The sequence below is a fragment of the Corvus kubaryi genome, unplaced genomic scaffold, assembly GCF_017639235.1.
Source record: "Corvus kubaryi isolate FWS band 111438036 unplaced genomic scaffold, C.kubaryi_AGA036_p1.0 78, whole genome shotgun sequence".
NCBI classification, from domain to species: domain Eukaryota; kingdom Metazoa; phylum Chordata; class Aves; order Passeriformes; family Corvidae; genus Corvus; species Corvus kubaryi.
In genome coordinates, this window is record NW_024582065.1 from 5910116 (window position 1) to 5929727 (window position 19612).

Genomic DNA, 19612 nt, shown 5'->3' on the forward strand with positions numbered 1-19612 from the left:
GTGGGGGTGGGTGGAGGTGTTGTGACCTCTCTCAGTGCAAGGTCCAGATGGACCTGAAGCCGTTGCCTGGTGCCTTGGGTATCTTGGAAGGGGTGCTGCTACCTGGGCCAGCTTTGCCCCCCACTTGTACACGGCTGAGGAAGTTGCTGCACATCCCCTCCACCCTGTGTCCCTCTGCCCACAGCACTGCCAAGGGTCCAGGGCAGCAGCAAAGCCCCGAGGAAGGTTTCTGTCATCAAGGGTGGCGAGACAGTCCTGGAGTGCGAGGCCATGGGAACACCACCACCCTGGGTGACGTGGGTGAAGGATGGGCAGCCCGTGGCCAGTGGGGACGGGCTCCTGCTTACAGAGCAAGGGAGGCGGCTGCACATCTCCAGGGCAGAGGTGGCCCACGCAGGACACTACACTTGCCTGGTGGCCAACGCAGAGGGGCAGGAGCAGAGGGAGTTTGATGTTTTGGTGCATGGTAAGGATGTGGGATGGGGCTGGTGGCTGGGGTGGATGCAGGCAGGAGCAGGAGGGTGGTGATGTGGAGCAACCTGATGTGGAGTAGATGTTGGACAATCCAGTGTGTAGAAGGTCTCAGGGTCAGCAGGGTTATGCTTCAGGAACAGCTGCAGAACTGGGTCCCTCAGGCGGGAGTTTCTTTCCAGAGCCATCACATACAAAGTCCTCTACTACCCAAAGACTTGAGGAAACCTCATGGGTCAAGGTCACTTGAGCTATAGAAGGTCTGAGGTGGCTCAGGCCGTGTGGCCAGCTCGGTGTGACACCTGTAAGCCGGGGTTCAGGTGTGCAGGTAAGTGGCACACACTCGCTGTGGGTCACCTGTCCCATAACACCTTCAAAGTCACCATCTCCAGGTGATGCTCATGGTCCTGGGCTTGTGTCCTGAAGCTGTACAAAGCAGGAAGGTGGGAAAAGCCAGCTTCACCCAGTTTTCCCCTCTTCACTTTGCTCCTTTGCTGCTTTGCAAGTGGATGTCCATCTTTTTCTGCATCCCCAGTTCCCCCTGAGTTTATTCGAGGATCAGGACTGACAACCAATGTCAGCGTTTCCCTGCAAGGATCCCTGATGCTGACCTGCGAGGCCACCGGCATTCCCGAGCCCACCGTCACCTGGTTCTGGGATGGCTCTCCTGTCACCCCCAGCGAGCACACACACATGCTTTCAGGTCAGAGGTCTGGGTGCTGCGAGAGATGAGCGCTTTGGGAACATGTTTTGCCCCAATACTGATGAGTTCAAACTCATGGTGGAGCTACAGCCCCACAGCAGCACCGCTGGGATGTGCTGGTACCTGGATCAGGGCTCTGAGACCTCTGCTCCGTGCTTCCAGGGGGCTGGCTGCTGAGGCTCACCCATGCACGAGCCCAGGATGGTGGTCACTATTCCTGCCTGGCCAGCAACGTAGCTGGGGAGGCCAGGAGGCATTTCCACGTGGAAGTCCTAGGTAAGGAGGGGTCTTCTGTCTGCTGCAGGATTCCTGGTGGGGTTTCAGAGCTCCACCCTTGCAGGAATAGACATGAGTTAAGACTGGACATGCTGGGTGTGCTGGAGTCCTTCGTGCCTTAGGATGTGAGCTCAGAGGCCAAGCTGGCCAGCTGCTGAAGTCACTGGGGGCTTGTGTTCCTAGTTCCTCCCCACATCGAGAACGCGGGTGAAGAAGACACCTTCAAAGTGCCCGAGGGTCACCCTGTCACCTGGTCCTGCCTGGCTTCAGGTGAGCATCAAGTGGGGAAAGGAGGTGGCATGAGCAAGTGGGAGATGGGGCTCAGGGCAGACCTGAGTCTCACTTTGGGGTGTGGAGCAAATGGCTGTCTCCAGGCAGAGAGATGAAAACAGCTGAAATCGGCTGCAGAGCTTTTCTTGGGATGGTTCCTGGCTTTGCAGTTGTGCTGTCCGGGAAGCGCTGGGGAGGGGACGCCCACATGGGGAGCCTGTTCCACAATGTAAGCTCCAATTTTTCCCAAATGGAGCTAAAATTCCTCTAATCTCTTTTCTCCTTTAGTGATGGGAATAATTAATCACTTCCCACGCAGGACAGTTCTCTTTCTTCTTGCTGGCTCATCCAGCAGCCTCTAAAATCCAGATCCAGATCATGATAATTCTGATTTGGGATGATGTCCCTGCTTTCCAGAAAAGCTCCGACAGTGACCCCAGCCAGGCTGTGCTCACACATGGAAAAACTTCACACGAAGGCCAAAACCTGTTTTCCATCCCTAAGGATGTTTTCCATCCCAGGCAACCCACAACCTAAGATCACCTGGCTGAAAGACAACCACCCTCTCCCTGGCACCTTCTCCATCTCCCCCGATGGCTCCTTGTTCCACATCCCCCGAGCCTCCCTGGCCGACGCTGGTCGCTACTCCTGCCTGGCCTCCAGCTCTGTGGCAAATCAGACCAAGCACTACCTGCTGGATGTTTTGGGTATGAGCTGCCTTTGGATGGAGGCAGGGTCTCAGGTGTGAGTAGACTTAGAGGGTTTTAATGGCCTGCCCCAGGTAGGTGAGGAGGATCTCTAAGTTCTGTAGCCAAAGCATGGCATGGACCTGTCCCAAAGCCCTTGTGAGACCTCTTGGAGGAGCAGAAAGCACCTGTTTAGTGCAGGATCCATCTCTGATGGTGGCTTGTGGGAAGGGGGAATGTGTCTTCTGGGTCTCTGTGTTTTTGGAGGGCAGCAGGACAGGGCAGAGTCTGAAGGTGGCACATGCGTCAAGTCCAACTCCCTGAGCTTGGATCATGCTCTCTGGTGGGGCGTGAAGTGCTGGGGAGCCTAAGTGGGTGCTAGTGCTGATCTAACACACAACCACGTCTCTGCAGCCAGCCCTACCTTTGCTCGAGATGATGCTGCCACAGAAGAAGTGACAGTGATCATCAACAACCCCATCTCCCTGGTCTGCGAGGCTCTGCCATACCCATCTCCCAACATCAACTGGCTCAAGGACGAGGTTCCTCTCAAAGCATCTAGAAATGTCCTCCTGCTCCCTGGTACCGTGCTGCTGTCCACTGGCTCTGCATGACTGTGGTGGCCCCTTGCTGTGTATGCCTTGGGGAGTGGGAGCGGGATCTTTTCTTGGTCTGGCTGGGGTCCAGCACAGTGGGATGGTGAGAAGTCATCATCCTGCAGGACATGAGGGCTCTGGCCATCAGCTGGATGCTCTTCCAAGTGCTGCATCCTCTGATAATAACTAGAATCTCCTCTGTGCTGGTTTTTATAAGCCTGGGGCTGGGCTCTAGAAGAGCATTAGGCCTCCTCGAGCCAGGCTTGCAGGTGCTCAGCAGGTCCCTTGAGATGCCTTCAGGTGCTGCATGGGGAGAGAGAGCTGTGGCTGTGAGCAGCGACCCTCTCAGGAGACCCCCTTTGCCCAGGTGGCCACGGGCTGCAGATCCTGAATGCCCAGGAGGAGGACACGGGCACCTACAGCTGCGTCGTGGCCAGCGAAGATGGGGAGGCTGTGAAGAACTACGCTGTGAAGGTCCTGGGTGAGGGGGCTCCCCATGTCCTTCCTAACTCCTGCAGTGACCTCACCACTGTAACCAGGCCACTGCTGCTCCCTTTTGCTCCCTTTTGCTCCCTTTTGCTCCCTTTTGTCTTTCCCCCCAGTTCCTCCTTGGATTGCCAGAGAGGACTCTTTGGGGGAATTTGCCGTGAAAGAGGTGAAAACCAGGGTCAACAGCACAGTGGTGCTGGAGTGTGAGACCTGGGCTGTGCCCGAGCCGACCATCCGGTGGTACAAGGACAAGCAGGTGAGGTCCCAGCTGTGACCAGGGAGAAGCTGCTGGGTTTGGGGACTGTGCCAGCTGGATGGAGTGGGAAGATACCCTTTATACAGCTGGCTGGGCTCTGCCCCACTCCTGGGTGGGTCCTGCCCTTCTGTTTCTTCTCTGCAGCTCCTGGCAAGCTCTGAACACCTCCAGATCCTCAGTGAAGGGCAGGTCCTTCAGATCCACCCAGCCAGTGTCACAGATTCGGGGCACTACACCTGCGTGGCCACCAATGCTGTGGGTGAAGATGACAGGGACTTCATCGTGCATGTCCAAGGTGAGCCCAGCCAGCACCCAGAGCAGGGGGTTTCTCAGCAAGGGCAGGGGCCCTCAGGGGTCACTTGTGGGAGGAGAGAAGGGTGAGCAGGAAAAAAGTTTAAGCCTGCTGGAAAACAACATAGCTCCAGCTGTGGTTGCACTGGGGGGTTGATGTCCCCATTCCCGACAGCTGACCACAGCCTGTCCTCGCAGTGCCCCCCATCTTCCAGCAGCAAACAAGCCCCAAAGAAGCTCTTGAGATCTTCTACCGGGAGGAAGATCAGGATGGGGAGGTGACAGAGCACCGACAGGCTGTCCTTGGCCAGCCCACCGCGCTCTACTGTGACACCAGTGCCATCCCACCCCCCCAGCTCACCTGGTACAAGGATGGGGAGCCCCTCTCCCCTGGCCCAGGGGTGCTGATGCTGCAAGGTAATGGGTAATAGGTGTGAACCCCCACTGTGGGGCTTGGGGGTGGTCCTGCAGCAGCTCCGTGGGTTGAGAGCATCCATAGCGTGGAGGAGGTTGGATCCTTCCTCCTGCCAACACACACAGCACCCGTGGGACCTCTGAAGTCACTGGGGCAGCGCAGGGCTCTGTGCAGGGTGGGGCTGGGGGGGAAATCCCACAGACCCTTCCCTGTGCCCTGCCCCAACCCTGTCCCGTGTCACAGGGGGCCGGGTGCTGCAGCTGCAGGTGGTGCAGGAGGACGACAGCGGCAGGTACACCTGCGAGGCCGCCAATGCTGTGGGACAGGACCGCCTGCACTACGAGCTGGAGGTGCTGAGTGAGTATGGGGCCAGGGGCACATTGGATTGGGGCACATTATGGCAGCCCCATAACCGCTTGCTTCCAGCTGCCCCGGCCATCCGTGGTGGCACGGAGGACCTGGTGGAGGAGGTGACAGCCACCATCAATGGCACCATCCGCTTTGGGTGTGAAGCTACTGGGCACCCAGAACCCACAGTGTCCTGGCTCTGGAATGATCTCCCCATAGAGGCTGGCCCACGGCACCAGCTCCTGGAGGGTGGCACAGTCCTGCAGGTTGGTGTCCTCCTAAGCAGGTGGCTGTGTCGGGGAGGGACACAGGAGAGAGTGGATGGAGCACTCTTTCCTCCCAAAGGAGGCTGCCCTTGTCCCACCAAGGTCCCCGTGGGAGTCCCAACATCTCCCCAGCTCGGGGCAGCCCTCAGTGGTGCTGTGCTCCCCCTCTGCAGGTGGTGATGGTGGAGGCGGGTGACACTGGGAGCTACACGTGCATGGCTGAGAACGCGGCCGGGTCAGCTGAGAAGCACTTTGCCCTCGCCGTGCAGGGTAAAGCATCTCCCCTTCCCTGGGTCACTGATTTACTCCCCTCCTCCTCTTTCTCCACCAGCTGGAGTCTCCTGTGGCTCTGGAACTGCATGGCTGCCTCTGTCCCCTCGTGCTGGTCACGCTCGCCCTGCACGAGGAGGTCGAGGTGCCACACGCTCCGAGCAGGCGAGAGGCTCGGGTGCGTGCTTCCTCCTGGGGAGGCATCGACCTCCACAGTGATGGCTCCCCTTTGCCACTCTCTTTTGGGTGCACTGGAGCAGAAGCTCCCTGGAGTGTGGGTACAAACCCCGAAAACGTCGATGGCATTGTCAATGGCAGCGTCTCACTCGTGTGCGACATCCAATCCCACCCGGCTGCAGAGATCACCTGGTACAAGGATGGCCACGTCCTGCGGCTCGGTGAGGAGGTGACCGTCACCCCAGGTACGTTGGGATGAGCCAGGATGGTTGCCTGTGCCCTGGCTCTAGGTCCCCTAACCCCCCTTTTGGGATGGCACATGTGGGACTTGAGCTCAGCTTTTGGGTTGTATGATGCACTAATAACACGATGCTGAGTGATCCCCTCTGGAGAGGACCAAGGGCTGCAATCCTGCAGCACTCCATGCTGCTGCTTCCTGGGAGCTCAGTGCCCCTTCCTGCTGGGCAGAACAAGGCTTTGGACCTCAAAGAGAGACTCCATGGCCAGACTCCTTTTGCACGGAGCTTGGCTGGGTGCTGGGGGATCAGTCAGCTTGCTGCCACGGTGGCCCAGACCTGGTCCTGCTCCAGGCTGTCCTGATTCCCTGCTCTCTGCTTCTTCCAGGCTCTCGGGTGCTGCAGCTCCCTCACCTGCAGCTTTCCAGCTCAGGCACATACACGTGCATGGCACAGAGCATGGCCAGCCAGGCTGAGAAGAGCTTCATCCTCACCATCCATGGTACGTGGTGAGGGCTCAGCCAGGAGCTCTGTCCCCTGAGCACGCGCTGAGGAGCCGACAGTGAACCCCGGTCTGTCTCACACCCCCTGCCCCTGCTCACCCTCCTCAGAACCCCCAGGCATCCAGGACTCACAGCAGGAGACGCTTGAAGCTGCCATGGGGACATCCCTTGTCCTGACCTGTCAAGTCACTGGTGTGGCCGTGCCTGCTGTCACCTGGCTGAAGGACGGGAGCCCGCTGGGTGTGTGTGCAGGGGAACGCTGTGCCAGGCTGCCACCCCCAGCCTCGTTGCTGTTCCCCTCCAAGCAGTCCTGTCTCAGTTTCCCAACTTCTAATCCTGCTGCAAGAGACCCTCAAGGCTGCACAGGGAGGGGACAGAGCATGGAGGGGCTGGCCTTTTCCCTGCGTGCTTTTAAGAGGCCTCACGTTCATTCCTGAGACTCGAAGCAATGGGATGTGGGCACAGGATGTGATGGAGGGATGGGGGGGGGATGAGCTCTCTGGGTACCAGCCCTTGGGGTGCTTGCTGCGACAGGGGTTTGCCCCCAAACCGGTGGCTCTTTTTTCTTGTAAAGCTTCAGCAGTGAACTCTGCAAAAACCCTGCTTTGCTCTAACAGCATCCCCAAACCTGGGTCTCAGGGGTGGGAAGTGGGGGAAAGCACAATGAGCCTGGGGAGGGCTCAGAGGAGGAGCACTGCTCAGCCCCCTTCACCCTGTCTCCTTGCAGAGATGAGCCCAGAGCAGGGTCTGGTGTCCGGGGGGGCCCAGCTCCAGCTCAACCCCCTCCAGCCCTTCCACCAGGGCCGATACACCTGCCTGGCACAGGGCCCGGCAGCCGAGGCACGCAAGGACTTCATGGTGCTGGTGCGAGGTAGGGCTTCCCCGAGGCAGCCTGGTCCCTGCGGGCTCTCCCTCGGAGGTGAGCCTTCCTCCCCCTCCTCTCCCTCAGCCTCCTTCTCTCCTGGGTGCAGTGGCCCCCCAGATCAGCAGTGCAGGGGACCCCAGTGAACACAGCGTGCTGGAGGGCGGCAGGGTGAGGCTGGAGTGCCGGGCAGAGGGGCAGCCCACCCCCCACATCTCCTGGCTGAAGGACGGGCAGCCCCTGGGGCTGCAGCCCCCCTCACGTGCCCGGTGAGTCTGGGGGGGAGGACACCCCAGGGGCACAGTGTCCCCACATGCAATATTGCTAGGCAAGACAGGCTGAGTTCTTCTGCTTCTTCCTGTTGTTTGTTCTGGGCTGCACTCATCCCAGCTCTTTGCTGAGAAAATATCATCCTGGGTTAAGCCCTGGAGACTGGAATGGTCGCTGTCACCCTGGCAGGGTTCCACTTGATGCCCTGACCTTGCAGTGTGCCCCAAAACCCTCATCGGTGGCTGTAAACTGAGCACAGAGCACTTCTGCCCCGCGGGCACGTTGGGGATGAGCACACAGGTCACTGTCCCATCCTCCCCACGCAGGGTGTCCCCGGATGGCAGCTCCCTGCTCCTCGAGGGGCTCCGAGCTGCCGACTCCGGAGCTTACACGTGCCTGGCCCGGAACAGCCTGGGCGAGGACACGCGGCTGCACACGCTGAACGTGCTGGGTGAGCAGGGCTGGGACCTGCGGGGCAGCGCCGGGGCCACCCCCACCCCCGACAGCCCCATCAGCCCCTCTGTCCCCTCGCCCAGTCCCTCCCGCCATCGAGAGAGGTGCTGATGACTCGGGGGTGGTCCGCGGAGTCCTGTCCGCCGTGGTGACGCTGGAGTGCTGGGCACGAGGGTCTCCTCCGCTGCACGTGAGCTGGCTGAAGGATGGGCTGCCTCTCCGCCTGTCCCCTCATGTCACCCTGCTCTCAGCTGGGCACATCCTCCGGTGAGAAGGGACCCTGGAGCAATGGTCAGCCGCAGGCTTTGGGGCTGGTACCCAGGTCTGCATGAGGGAACAGCCGCTGCTGCACCCTGAAGTGGCTGAGTGTCACCTTGGGGGAGCAGGGAGTCACCCCGAGCTGATGTCTCCTCCCCATCCCATGGGTTAGGATCTCCCAGGCACAGGTCTCCGATGCCGGACTCTACACCTGCATTGTGTCCAGCCGGGCAGGGGTGGCCGATCGCAGCTTCGTCCTGCAGATACAGGGTATGGGGCAGGGGCTTAGGGGGGGCAGAGCGGGGGGTGTCTGGAGACTGATTTTGTTGGCAGAGCACACGTGGTGCATTGCAACCCATTCCCAAGCAGGGTCATGAGCCATCCCTCGACTGCTGGGGTGGGCTTGGAAGGGATGGAGCAAAGCAGGACCAACCTGAGAGCAGCCCCAGAGCATCCTGCAGGAGGGCTGAGCCACCTCTGGCTGCTCGCAGGACACCAGGGAATGGCCGAACCCACCCCCAGTGCTTGGGGACCTGACTTTTGTCCCTTAAAGGGAATCCTTCCCTCCCCAGTGCCCCCTGTCCTGGAGAGCCCGGAGAGCAGTGAGGAGCAGATGGTGGCTGAGGGCTCTGACGTCACTTTCACCTGCAAAGCCACCGGGTCCCCAGCACCATCAGTGACCTGGCTGAAGGATGGAGAGCCCCTGGGGCAGCAGAGTGACCAGGTGCCTGGTGGCCCGCAGCTGAGCCTGGTGGCCGTGGGGCCGTCTGATGCAGGCATTTACTCGTGCCTGGTGGTGAATGAAGTAGGGGAGGTCAGCAAAGCCTTCCACCTCCTGGTGATGGGTGCGTATCATCCTTCTGGGATTTGGGAAGGGCAGCTTAGCCAATTTTTTGGGAGCAATGAGGGGATGAGCCCTCCTGCCTTGCTGTGTGCCTTGCAGAGCCACCCCGTGTCGAGGCTGCGTCCCACCCCACTGAGATATCCATCGCTGTGGGCACCCCTCTAGAGCTGACGTGTGTGGTGACAGGTGTCCCCATGCCCACTGTCACCTGGGAGAAGGATGGATGGCTGCTGGCAGGGCCCTTGCTCGTGTCAGGGAATGAGAGCACCCTCCACATTGAGAGCATTGAGGTAGGAGCTCCGCTTTTTTCTCCCTACCTGGGTTTTCTTTTTGTGCCTCAATTTTTCTGCTCCTGGCTGTGCAGGTGGCTGATGCTGGCTTGTACACCTGCCTGGCCACTAGCCCTGCAGGGGAGGACAGCAGGAGCTTCCATGTCAGCATCCAAGGTAGTGTGGCCCCAGCAGTGCAGCGAGGAGGGGGCTAGCAGGGGGTGCTGCAGGATGGCCCAAGCTTTGGGGGACCAGAGAGCCAGAGCATCCCTGCATCCTTCTTTGGGATTGGTGTGGGCTCCAAAAGAGGGGTCTGGAGCACAGTGATGTCCTGCAGAGTGGGGGCCTATGCATGACTTACAGGAATAGGTGTGGGGGTGCCCAACCCACGTGGCACACCCTGACCCCCCTGGCCCGTGTCCCACAGCACCACCCAGCATCGCGAGCACTGGGGAGATTTCCATCATCACGGCTGTGGCAGGGGGGCAGCTCCTCCTGGAGTGCCCAGAGGGTGCTGAGCCCCACCCCAACATCGAGTGGCACCGGGAGGGCTCCCCACTGCAGGTACCTGCGACGGGACCAGGGACAGTCACGGTCAGGGACTGGGATGCACCGGCACCATCGGGCTGGTGCTGGGGGTGATGCTGGGTGGCTGCTGATGGGGGTCCCGGGGGTTTTAGGAGGATGGCCGCAGGCAGGTCCTGGCCCAGGGGCGTTTCCTGCGGCTGCGGGCAGTGGCTGCTGTGGACGGCGGTGAGTACAGCTGCAGGGCCCCCGGGGACACCGGCCCGCGCGTCCGGGTGCAGGTTCACGGTGAGTGCTGCCCTGCCCTGGCCCCGGAGTACCGGCTCCTTCCCGGTTAAATCCAGGATGTGGGGTATTATAGGGTGTCATAGGGTCGGGAGATGGGATGGCAGGGCTAGACTACGCCCACCCCCCAGTGCTGCTCTGGGCTGGTGTCCTCCACCCCTGAGCCTTATTCCACACTCTTGGTGGTGTCTCTGGGTGCTGCCACAGTGGCCCCAGAGATCCAGCCGGGCCCTGAGGAGGTGAAGGTGCTGCTGAACAGCTCGGCCGTGCTGCCATGCCGGGCAGAGGGGTGGCCCGTGCCCCGGGTGACGTGGCGGAAGGATGGCCAGCTCCTGCCCCTGCCTGGGAGCAACAGGTACGAGGCTCTGAGGGTTGGGGACACCAAGGACTGGCACTTAGACCGTGCCACCCTCCACAGCCACAGGTGATTTAGTGTGCCAGTCACCCTGTGGAGAGCTGTGCTCTGTCCTCACACCAGCTCAGTGGGCACGTGCTGCATGTGGCTGCAATGGCACTTGTCACCCTTCCAACATTCCCAACCCTGAACCCGCAGGTTCATTTGTTCTCCCTCCCCAGGCTCCAGTTCCTGCCAGGAGGCTCCCTGCAAATTGACCCCGTCCAGGTCCAGGATTTGGGCCATTACCTCTGCATGGCATCCAGCCCTGCTGGCTCTGACCGGCGAGGCCTGGACCTCCATGTCCTGGGTAAGCAGGAGAGCCAGATGGATCCTTCCTGCAACCCACCATGGCTGGGCTGCTCTCATCAGTGCAATGATGTGCTACTGTTCTCTGCTTATCGCTGCCATGCCCTCCCACAGTCCCTCCTGCCATCGCCCCCGGGCCCTCCAACCTCACCCTGTTGGCTCAGCAGCCGGCCATGCTGGGCTGTGACACCCAGGGGTCCCCTGAGCCCCACATCAGGTGGGAGAAGGATGGCCGTCCCCTGAACCTGCACCTCTCATCTGGCGCCTACAGGTACCCGCAGGACCCGCCACCTTGTACACCAAAGGGTTCCCCTGTAGGGTGGGGTTTGCCCCCCATGGGACAGGGGTGATCCTGATGTGTGCTCTGCCCGCACAGTTTGCAGTCCTTAGGGTCACTGCTCATCTCCAGCCCTGGCCCCCGGGATGAGGGGCGCTTTGAGTGCATCGCCACCAATGCTGCCGGAGAGGCACGGAAGGTCTTCCTCGTGTCTGTCCACGGTGAGCTCCTGGGGCTGGGGGTCTTGCTGAGAGTGGCTTTCCCAGGATCTGTCACCACCTCGAGGGTGATGTGGGTGTGCTCCAGCCCCACATGGGGTTGGGTCCCCTCTCAAGGACTGGGCTCGGGGGTGGACAAGAGTGGAAAAGAAATATCCGTGCCCATGTGAACAGGGACAGAATCCTCTTCAACTTTTGCCATACAGCCCTGCTCACTTCCCTCCCTCCTTTCTCCAGTGCCCCCCACCATCGCTGATGACCTTACAGATGTGGTTGTCACCCGGCTGTCCCCCGCAGTCCTCACCTGCTACGCCTCGGGCGTGCCCCCACCCACGGTGTCATGGAGCAAGGAGGGGGCTCAGCTGGGCAGCAGAGGAGGGGGCTACCGCGTCCTGCCCAGAGGTACAGCACGGGGCAGCACAGCCCCGGCCGGGACAGGGGGTCCTTGCCAGCCCTGCCACTGCCTCCCCTCTGCCCGCTGTTTTCCAGGAGCCCTGGAGATCAGGCAGGCGCTGCCCGCACACACCGGCCGCTACACCTGCACTGCTCGGAGCACCGCGGGCATGGCCCGGAAGCACCTCTGGCTCACGGTGCACGGTATGCACGGCACCAGGGTCGTGCTGCTGGGGGTCCCACACCCTCTTCCCAGGATAACACTTCCCTGCCCTTCACAGAGCCCCCTGCCTTGAAGCCCCTGCCTGGCATGGTGATGGTGATGGTCAACACCAGCGCGGTGCTGTCCTGTGAGGCCACAGGCGTCCCCCGGCCGGAGGTGACCTGGCAAAAGGATGGTGTTGGCATCACTGGAGGTGAGCAGGAGTGTGCTGGGGGCTGGCAGAGCCCGCATTGCCTGCCAGCCTCTACTTGGGGGAAGACTTAGGTGCCAGGGGTTTGTAGGCATCCCGGCAGGATGTGGGGTGTCACTGTGCATGAGTCCTCCTGGCTCCCGGCTGCTTTCCAAGGTGGGTGTGGTGGCCTCTGGATCTGTTCCATGGAGACTCCTCGGGAAGAGGCACTTCTGTGGGGGAAGCAGTCCCTGCACATCATCCATCTGTGCCTTGGCTCAGCTGTGCTTCCCCATCCTGTCCTTTGTTTCTGCCAGGGTCTGGGCGGAAGGTGTTCCCCAACGGGCAGCTCCGTCTCCTCCGAGCAGCCCCGGAGGATGCAGGCACCTACCTGTGCATGGCTCGCAACCCCTCGGGCACGGCTGCGGGGAAGACCAGGCTCATTGTGCAAGGTACAGCAGCGATCAGAGCGCCAGCGCTCGCCCCTCTGCTCAGCCCCTTCCCAGCGCCTCACAGCAAAACGTGGCTTCCAAGGTGTGAGCAAGTCCCTGCCCTTCTGCCCCATCCAGTGCCCCCCATCATCGCTGCCGGCCCGCTGGAGCTGGTGGTCCTGGAGGGGCTGGAGGTGCTGCTGCCCTGCGCTGCCCACGGTGTTCCCGAGCCTCGCGTGTCCTGGAGCCGGGATGGAGCCCTGGTGCGGGGCAGGAAGGCCACCGTGCTGCCCTCCGGGGAGCTGCTGCTCCGGGATGTCCGGGTGAGCACTGTCCCCTGGGGCCGCTGTAAGGCTGGAGTGCTGAGCAACAAGTGTCTTTTGCTGCTGAAGAGCATTTGCCTGCTCGTGAAAATATCTGGCAGAGGGAGAGCACCATGCAGTCCTGTGCCACAGGCTGGAGGGTTGGGGCAGTGTGAGATTGCTAATGTGGGCTGGAGAAAGTGGTTCTGTCCAAACTGTGACTTTTGAGATGCACAACAACCAGCAGAGCTGTAGCTCAGCGAGCCAGGGCTGCAGCTGGACCCCAGATTCAAGACGACTCCCTCTCATCCTCATGCAGGAAGGGGATGCTGGGAGCTACTCCTGCACCGCGGTGAACTCTGCTGGGAGGGCCGTCCGCCGGCTCTCCCTCTCCATCCACACCCTGCCCACCTTCACCCACCTGCCCACAGACACCACCGTGAGCCGGGGCGAGAGGCTGGAGCTGGTGTGTGCCGCCGTGGGCAGCCCCCCGCCCCGCGTCTCCTGGATGGCCAACGGGCAGCTCATCACTGGTACCTGGGCAGGGGCAGAGGATGCTGAACTTGGGGGAGAAAGCGATCCTGGTGCCACCCTTGTCCCACCTTTCAGGGTCCCCGGCGTGCCAGCACGTCTGGCTGTGCGGGGTTGTAACCAGCTGATCCCCAACCACGCTTTTGGGGGTTTGCACCCCGCAGATGGTGTGTCGGGGCAGAGCGAGCGGAGCATCCTGCGTCGGGAGGCAGCCACACCCACGGACAGCGGGACCTACGTCTGCCACGCCGAGAACAGCGCCGGTGCCATTAGGGCCACTGCCTTCGTCTCTGTCAGAGGTAGGTACTGGCAGGGGAATTGGGGTGCCCGTCCAGCCCCCCTTCTCTGCCACCCCTTTCCCGTTCCCAGAGGCACCCGTCATACAGGGAGACGCCAGCACCTACCAGGCGGAGCGCTCCGGAGGCGATGCCCTCCTCGACTGCGATGCCCAGGGTCACCCTGAGCCCCTCATCCGCTGGAGCAAGGACGGGGTGCCGGTGGTGGCCCATGGGCGCCTGCACCAGCTGCAGAATGGCTCCCTGGCCATCCGTGCTGTGCGGGTGAGCGGGGCCCAGGGGGTGCTGGCACATTTCAGGGTGCTTTTCTGGCAAAGCAAAACGCTGTGCTGATGCTGTTGGTCCTGCTAGAGCACCGATGTGGGGCAGTACCAATGTGTGGCGGAGAACGATGCGGGCACAGCAGCAAAAGTTGTCACCCTGGCGCTGCAGAGTGAGTGCTGCCCACCTCCTCACCCTTCTTTTAAGGGACTGCAAACCATGTCACCTCTCAGCCCCTCCAACCACCCCTGATCCATGGGGAATGCTCCCAGAACCGCTGGAATGCCGCATCACTACCTGCATCCCTTTCCCTGCCCAGGCACCCCCGTGGTGACAGTGACACCAGGAGCGGTGACAGTCCATGCTGGGCAGTGGGTGCTGCTGCACTGTGTCGTGTCAGGGGAGCCCACCCCCTCCGTGGAGTGGCAACGGGATGGCGAGCCACTCCCCGAGGGTCCCCACGCCCATGTCCTGCCCAATGCCACCCTGCTCCTGCCCTCTGTCACCCACCACGACGCCGGCAGCTACTCCTGCCTCGCCCGCAATGCCCTGGGCTCTGCTGCCGCCCACGCCTCCCTGGATGTCCAAGGTGGGTGTCTGCCCCTGGCCCTGGGGGGCTTTGGCTGGCTCGAGGGCTGGTGCTGCCTGCAGTGCTGTTACACCCTGGGGTGAGAGCTCCAGGACGGTGGTTTGGGGGGATATTGCCTTTCCTTGCTTGCTCCAGCCTGTGATTCATACTCTGGTTTGTCCTGTCCTCTCTCCCACTGCTCACCTGAAGGCTTGAGCCCGAGCAGGCCCTTGCCCAAGCAGCCACTGCGTGCCAGCCCTCACTGGCCTCTCCTCAGCCTTCCTGCCTTAGTTGCCCATGATTAAATTCCCGTCTCCCAGGGGCTCTGCTAAATGCACAGACACATCCTTTCCTGCTGCCCCTCGGGAGCAGAGAGCCAGGCTGGAGGAAGTGCCAGGTGCCCTATGTGCCCTTGTGTGGCTGGTGGCATTTCGCTGCCAGGCATGCTGGAGAAGCAAATAAAAGCTTGGGGCTATGCCGGGACCTTGAGGTTGATACAGAGCAGGGTTTGGGGGTGTCAGTGCCTGTCGGTATGACAAGGCACAGGGCCACGCTCACAACATCCCTTGTCAACATGGCACCGTGCCTGGAGCCGTGGGGTCCCTGGGGACTGTGCTGCAGCCAGGCAGGGACACTGCCTGCCTTGCTCTGGCTGCCTTCACCTCCGGAAAACAAGATTTTCTTGACATGCAAATTAGCGAGAGGGGAGTCAGGGAAGCGCCCTGCTCTCCCATGGGTGTGCAGTCCCCGTGCTGCTGCCTGACCCCATCCTCACTGTCCCAGGGGAGCCGCACCAGGTGCGGGGCAGCCTGGTCGGTGTCATCAATGGCCACGAGCTCGGTGTCTCCACCCTTGATGCCAGCGTGCTGGGTGACTCTCAGTCCGGCACCACCGCCCTCCGGAGCAGCATTGGGAGCATTCCACCTGCCTTAGGTGGGTGGACATTTCTACCCTCACCCGTGTAAGGGTTTTGATGTCCGTCAGATGTAGATCTTGGGGGAAAGGTTTTTATTTCTTTTTTTCCCCAAAAGCAGCCCCCACGTCTGTGCCTTGTGGGCAAGGAGGGATGGGGCAGGCTGGGTGCCCCCTTAGGAGAGTGCTGGCTCCACGGTGACACCCTTTCTTCCCCATTCCCAGGGCCACTGATGCAGGTGCTGGTGACCATCATTGCCCCCATTTACTGGTCCTTGGCACACGCCAGTGGGGCAGCCCGCAGCGGGTTCCTACTCACCCAGGGCACCTTCCAGCACGAGTCTCTGCTGCAGTTTGCCACAGGTGAGGGATCTCTGATAAGAGAGCCCGGTTAGCTCCTGAGGAAGCTCAGACTCCATCTCCCCCATGCACCATCCCTTATCCAGGAATGGAGCTGTGTGGGGAGGTGCTGTGGGCTGTTGCTCACCGTTCCCCCCGGCAGGGGAGCTCCTGCGGGTCACCCACCTCGCCCGGGGTGCGGATGGCACTGGCGCTCTGCGGCTGGACAGTGTCATCAGCGGCTCCGTGCCGGAGAGCTTCGGCGATGCCGTGGTGCTGCTGCAGGTGCTGGCACTGCCCATTATCCCCGTGGGACCACGACTGCTGCGCCGGGAGCATGGGGGGATCCACGGCCTGACCCCCCTCCCTGCCTCTCCCCAGGACTTCAGCGAGCGCTACGTGCAGACAGGCGCGGGGCAGCTCTCCGGGGGCTCGGTGCAGAGCTTCCTGCGGGATGGACGCCTCGTCCGTGCCCACTGCAATCACACCATCGTGTTCGACCCCCCCGTGGGGCCACAGCCCCCTCGGGTGCAGCACCTCCGGGCCCGAGCCATCACAGCCTCTTATGACCCAGCCAAAGAGGAGCTCCGCTTCCAGCTCCGTGCCTCACTTGATGCAGGTAACCAGGCGAGTCCCAAGGATGGGGGTGGATCCATTTGCCAGTTCTGGGTGTCTGTGAGGGTGCAAAGGCCACGTCCCTGCAGTGACATGTCACTTCTCATTCTCTCTGCTCAATTCACAGGGGCTGACAGAGACCAGTGCCCACTGGGATTCATCCCGGACCCTGGGCAGCGGTACTGCATTGGTACGGACCCTTCCTGAGGGGGCATGTGGATGGCAAGGGGCACTTGGTGCCACTTTCCTGTCCCCCCAACCCTGTCCTCTCTCTGCTCCCTAGATGTTGATGAATGCACCGAGAGGTCCCACGCCTGCCGATACAACCAGATCTGCCAGAACAGCGCCGGGTCCTACCACTGCTCCTGCCCTCCTGGCTACCGCACGCTGGGCGTTGGCTGGCCATGCTTGGGTAGGAGCTGGGTTCTCAGGGTCCATGGTCAGCCCTGATCTGCTCCAGCCTCAGTTTCCCCCATCCAGCTGCAGCTCCCCACCTCTTTCCTCCTCCAGATGTCAATGAGTGCCTGCAGTTTCCCCCACCGTGTGCCTTTGAGTGCCACAACCTGCGGGGCTCCTACGAGTGCCTGTGCCCCGCTGGCAGGACCCTGCTGCCAGGGGGACAGTGTGGCACAGCAGGGACGGATGCAGGGGACACAACGGGCAGCGTGCCCCGGGACACCCCCATGCGCTGGCAGGGGCTGAGCAGCCGCCCACGGGGACGATCCTTCCACACTCAGCTCGCCCTGCACCGCGTGGCGATGGATGCAGGGATGGGTGCCCGGGGCCCCCCCTGCCCCATGGGCTACATCAGGAGGAATGGCACCTGCACTGGTGAGTGCACATTGGGGAAGGGTGTTGCAGGGAGTTCAGAGACTGCTTTGTCCCCAAAAGGTACCTCGTGTCCTTCTTGCTGCCCTGTCCACCACTTTGTTTGTGCCCTGTGGTCTTTGCTGTGCTGGGAAGGGGAGGCGAGAACCAGGTTGGCCCCAGAGGGGCACCAGAGGCACTGGTGCACTGCAGTGGCACCAGAGGGGACTGATCCTTCCCATCTTGCCTTCACCCTTTCTTGCCCTGCAGACCTCGATGAGTGCCAGACACTGAAGCAGTGCCAGCACGAGTGCAGGAACAGCCCGGGCAGCTACCACTGCCTCTGCCCCCCCGGCTACCGGCTGCTGTCCAATGGGAAGACCTGCCATGGTCAGTGCAGGGGTGCCCAGTCCCCATGGTGCCCTGGGTGTCATCTTTTGGGGGCTGCAAGTCTTCCTCCTCTCTTGGGAGGGTTGTTCCCAGAGCCAGCAGTCCACAGTCTGAGTGCTCATGTCTCACTGTCTCTGTGTCCAGGCAGATGTGGGAGGGTGGGGGAGCTGGGGATTGGACCCCTATCTCAGCCATGGGCACCCCAGCACCCTCAGACCTGTCCCCTCTCTCCCTGCAGATGTGGATGAGTGCATGGAGGACACAATCCAGTGTGGCTCGAGCCAGATGTGCTTCAACACCCGTGGAGGTGCCCGGTGCATGGATGTGCCATGCCCGGCCGGGTACCGGGGAGGCTCCCGCCCAGGGTGAGTCGTGCTGTGGGGCTGGGGGTGCCCATCCCGCTCTCTTCGTGTCACCACGATCCCGAGTGTCCTGTCCACTCTCTGGCACCCACCACATCGCACATTCTCCCTCTCTCATGCAGGCTGTGCGTGGGTCGCTGTCCCCCACTCTGCGGCCCGGCCGGTCCCCCCACGCTGCAGTACCAGGTGCTTCCCCTGCCCCTCGGCATCGCTGCCCGCCGGGACGTGGTGCACCTCAACCCGGCCACCGCCCTGCGCCACCGGCCCGTCTTCAGGCTGCTGGAGCAGGACCCCGACAGCCCCTTTGCCCTCCGCACCGAGAGGGGCCACGGCATCATCTCCACCGTGCGGCCGCTGCGGGAGCCCGGCACCCACCGGCTCAAGGTGCAGGCACTGGTCCCAGACGGGCAGCGAGCACCCAGCATCTTCCTCCTCCTCATCTCCGTCTCCCCCTACCCTTACTGACACAGCCGAGGGACAGGAGGGGATGCAGGGTCATTTCTTCTCCTGTCCCTCCCCACCCCATCGGTAGGGCACGTGGCTCAGGGAGTGCTGAGTTTGTACCTCTTCTCTCCCTCCCAGACACCCCCTCGCCCCTGAGCTGTGTTCCCGTCACCCAGGGCTGGGCCCTGACTCAGCAGGAGAGTCAGGATCCCAGGGGGGATTAGATGTCTCACCAACCTCTTGCAGTGAGGTCCCAGATCCCAGAACAAACAAAGCTCTGGATGGCCTTGGCTGCTATCAGCCCCCAAATGTGGGGGGTGGGAAGATGAACTGGGTGACAGTGGACAGCGAGGGTCCCACCGGGGTGCAGGGAGGGGTTCCCTGAGCTGGGGAGGATGTGGGGCACCCCAGCACTAACCATCTATTAAATTGAAATAGTCTTTTTGGTTTTTTAAAATCCACTTGGTTTCTGTGTGCTCTTACTGATTTATGAAGGTGTTTTGTGGCTAAATATTAGCTGTGCCTGAGGAAGATGCTTTCTTCAGTGTGTGGGAGAATTTCCAGGGCTTTGGACACCTCCCTGCCTGGCCTTGGACCATAAAAGGGAGGTTGTCTGGATGTGGCAATGCCAGAAGGCCAATGTCCAGCCCCTGAAGCTCCAATCCTGCCCTGGTGTCAAGTCCCTCAAGCAGCAAGAGCAGGATGTGGCCTCTCTGCACATGGTGAACATGGAGACTGCTCCCAAAGCACTGTCTCAGTCCTAGTTGATGGTGTGGGATGGGAGGTGCTGGCCCCAGGAAACATGAGCCCACGGTCACCAGGGCTGGGCCATAGAGGCTGATGGTGGCCATGAACTTTCTGTGGTCAGATCCTGTCGCTGGAGCTGGCTCTTGCTGCACCTGTCTGAGATTCCCCTAAAAATCTCTGTCCTTTGGGATGGAGCCTTCCTGTCCTCCAAAGCCAGGTCTGCTGTGGGTCTGGAGTGCTCTGGGCATGTATGAGGGGGAAAGGTGAGTTTGGCTCCATGGACAACCCTCTGCCCTGTCCCCTCCTGCCCACCCTGGCTCCTGCATCGCCTCCTGATGGAGGTGCAAATAAATCCAACCTTCCCCCTTCTTGCTGGTCCAGGGAGGAAAATCAGGTGCTGCAGAGCACTGTCTCTTCTCTGGCCCCATTGTCCCACTCCTTGGGGGCAGGTGACTCTGTGGAGTCCCCCCAGTGACACCCCTGGGTGCTCTGTGGAGATTGCTGAGGAGGTCAGGAGTGGGGGGACAGCAGTGGCAGCACCCAGAGCAGCCATGCTGGGGCTGGGCACTAGCTCCATCCCGGCCCGGGGGCAGCTTCTCCCCCCG

General features: G+C 61.6%; 1 protein-coding gene across 1 annotated transcript in view; it reads left to right on the plus strand.

The window, feature by feature from the left end:
- HMCN2 (hemicentin 2) overlaps window positions 1-18721 on the plus strand; it is a 32953-nt gene extending 14232 nt beyond the window's left edge. The window contains exons 31-79 of the mRNA XM_042052786.1: window positions 185-466; window positions 1007-1174; window positions 1337-1450; window positions 1634-1720; window positions 2242-2427; window positions 2821-2988; window positions 3370-3483; window positions 3605-3747; window positions 3892-4042; window positions 4237-4455; window positions 4697-4810; window positions 4880-5067; window positions 5241-5337; window positions 5598-5759; window positions 6139-6252; window positions 6362-6493; window positions 6981-7124; window positions 7225-7384; window positions 7712-7836; window positions 7922-8105; window positions 8269-8366; window positions 8669-8941; window positions 9040-9230; window positions 9305-9386; window positions 9637-9773; window positions 9890-10022; window positions 10227-10374; window positions 10596-10723; window positions 10837-10993; window positions 11099-11220; window positions 11455-11619; window positions 11707-11814; window positions 11892-12026; window positions 12320-12454; window positions 12572-12756; window positions 13055-13565; window positions 13636-13826; window positions 13914-13995; window positions 14143-14412; window positions 15175-15324; window positions 15529-15666; window positions 15806-15927; window positions 16024-16261; window positions 16385-16447; window positions 16541-16669; window positions 16768-17088; window positions 17335-17454; window positions 17693-17819; window positions 17939-18721. Coding sequence (XP_041908720.1) covers window positions 185-466; window positions 1007-1174; window positions 1337-1450; window positions 1634-1720; window positions 2242-2427; window positions 2821-2988; window positions 3370-3483; window positions 3605-3747; window positions 3892-4042; window positions 4237-4455; window positions 4697-4810; window positions 4880-5067; window positions 5241-5337; window positions 5598-5759; window positions 6139-6252; window positions 6362-6493; window positions 6981-7124; window positions 7225-7384; window positions 7712-7836; window positions 7922-8105; window positions 8269-8366; window positions 8669-8941; window positions 9040-9230; window positions 9305-9386; window positions 9637-9773; window positions 9890-10022; window positions 10227-10374; window positions 10596-10723; window positions 10837-10993; window positions 11099-11220; window positions 11455-11619; window positions 11707-11814; window positions 11892-12026; window positions 12320-12454; window positions 12572-12756; window positions 13055-13565; window positions 13636-13826; window positions 13914-13995; window positions 14143-14412; window positions 15175-15324; window positions 15529-15666; window positions 15806-15927; window positions 16024-16261; window positions 16385-16447; window positions 16541-16669; window positions 16768-17088; window positions 17335-17454; window positions 17693-17819; window positions 17939-18281 — 8054 coding nt within the window. The 3' untranslated portion in view covers window positions 18282-18721. The remainder of the gene's footprint in view (window positions 1-184; window positions 467-1006; window positions 1175-1336; window positions 1451-1633; window positions 1721-2241; window positions 2428-2820; window positions 2989-3369; window positions 3484-3604; window positions 3748-3891; window positions 4043-4236; window positions 4456-4696; window positions 4811-4879; window positions 5068-5240; window positions 5338-5597; window positions 5760-6138; window positions 6253-6361; window positions 6494-6980; window positions 7125-7224; window positions 7385-7711; window positions 7837-7921; window positions 8106-8268; window positions 8367-8668; window positions 8942-9039; window positions 9231-9304; window positions 9387-9636; window positions 9774-9889; window positions 10023-10226; window positions 10375-10595; window positions 10724-10836; window positions 10994-11098; window positions 11221-11454; window positions 11620-11706; window positions 11815-11891; window positions 12027-12319; window positions 12455-12571; window positions 12757-13054; window positions 13566-13635; window positions 13827-13913; window positions 13996-14142; window positions 14413-15174; window positions 15325-15528; window positions 15667-15805; window positions 15928-16023; window positions 16262-16384; window positions 16448-16540; window positions 16670-16767; window positions 17089-17334; window positions 17455-17692; window positions 17820-17938) is intronic.
- Window positions 18722-19612: the final 891 nt, after the last annotated feature.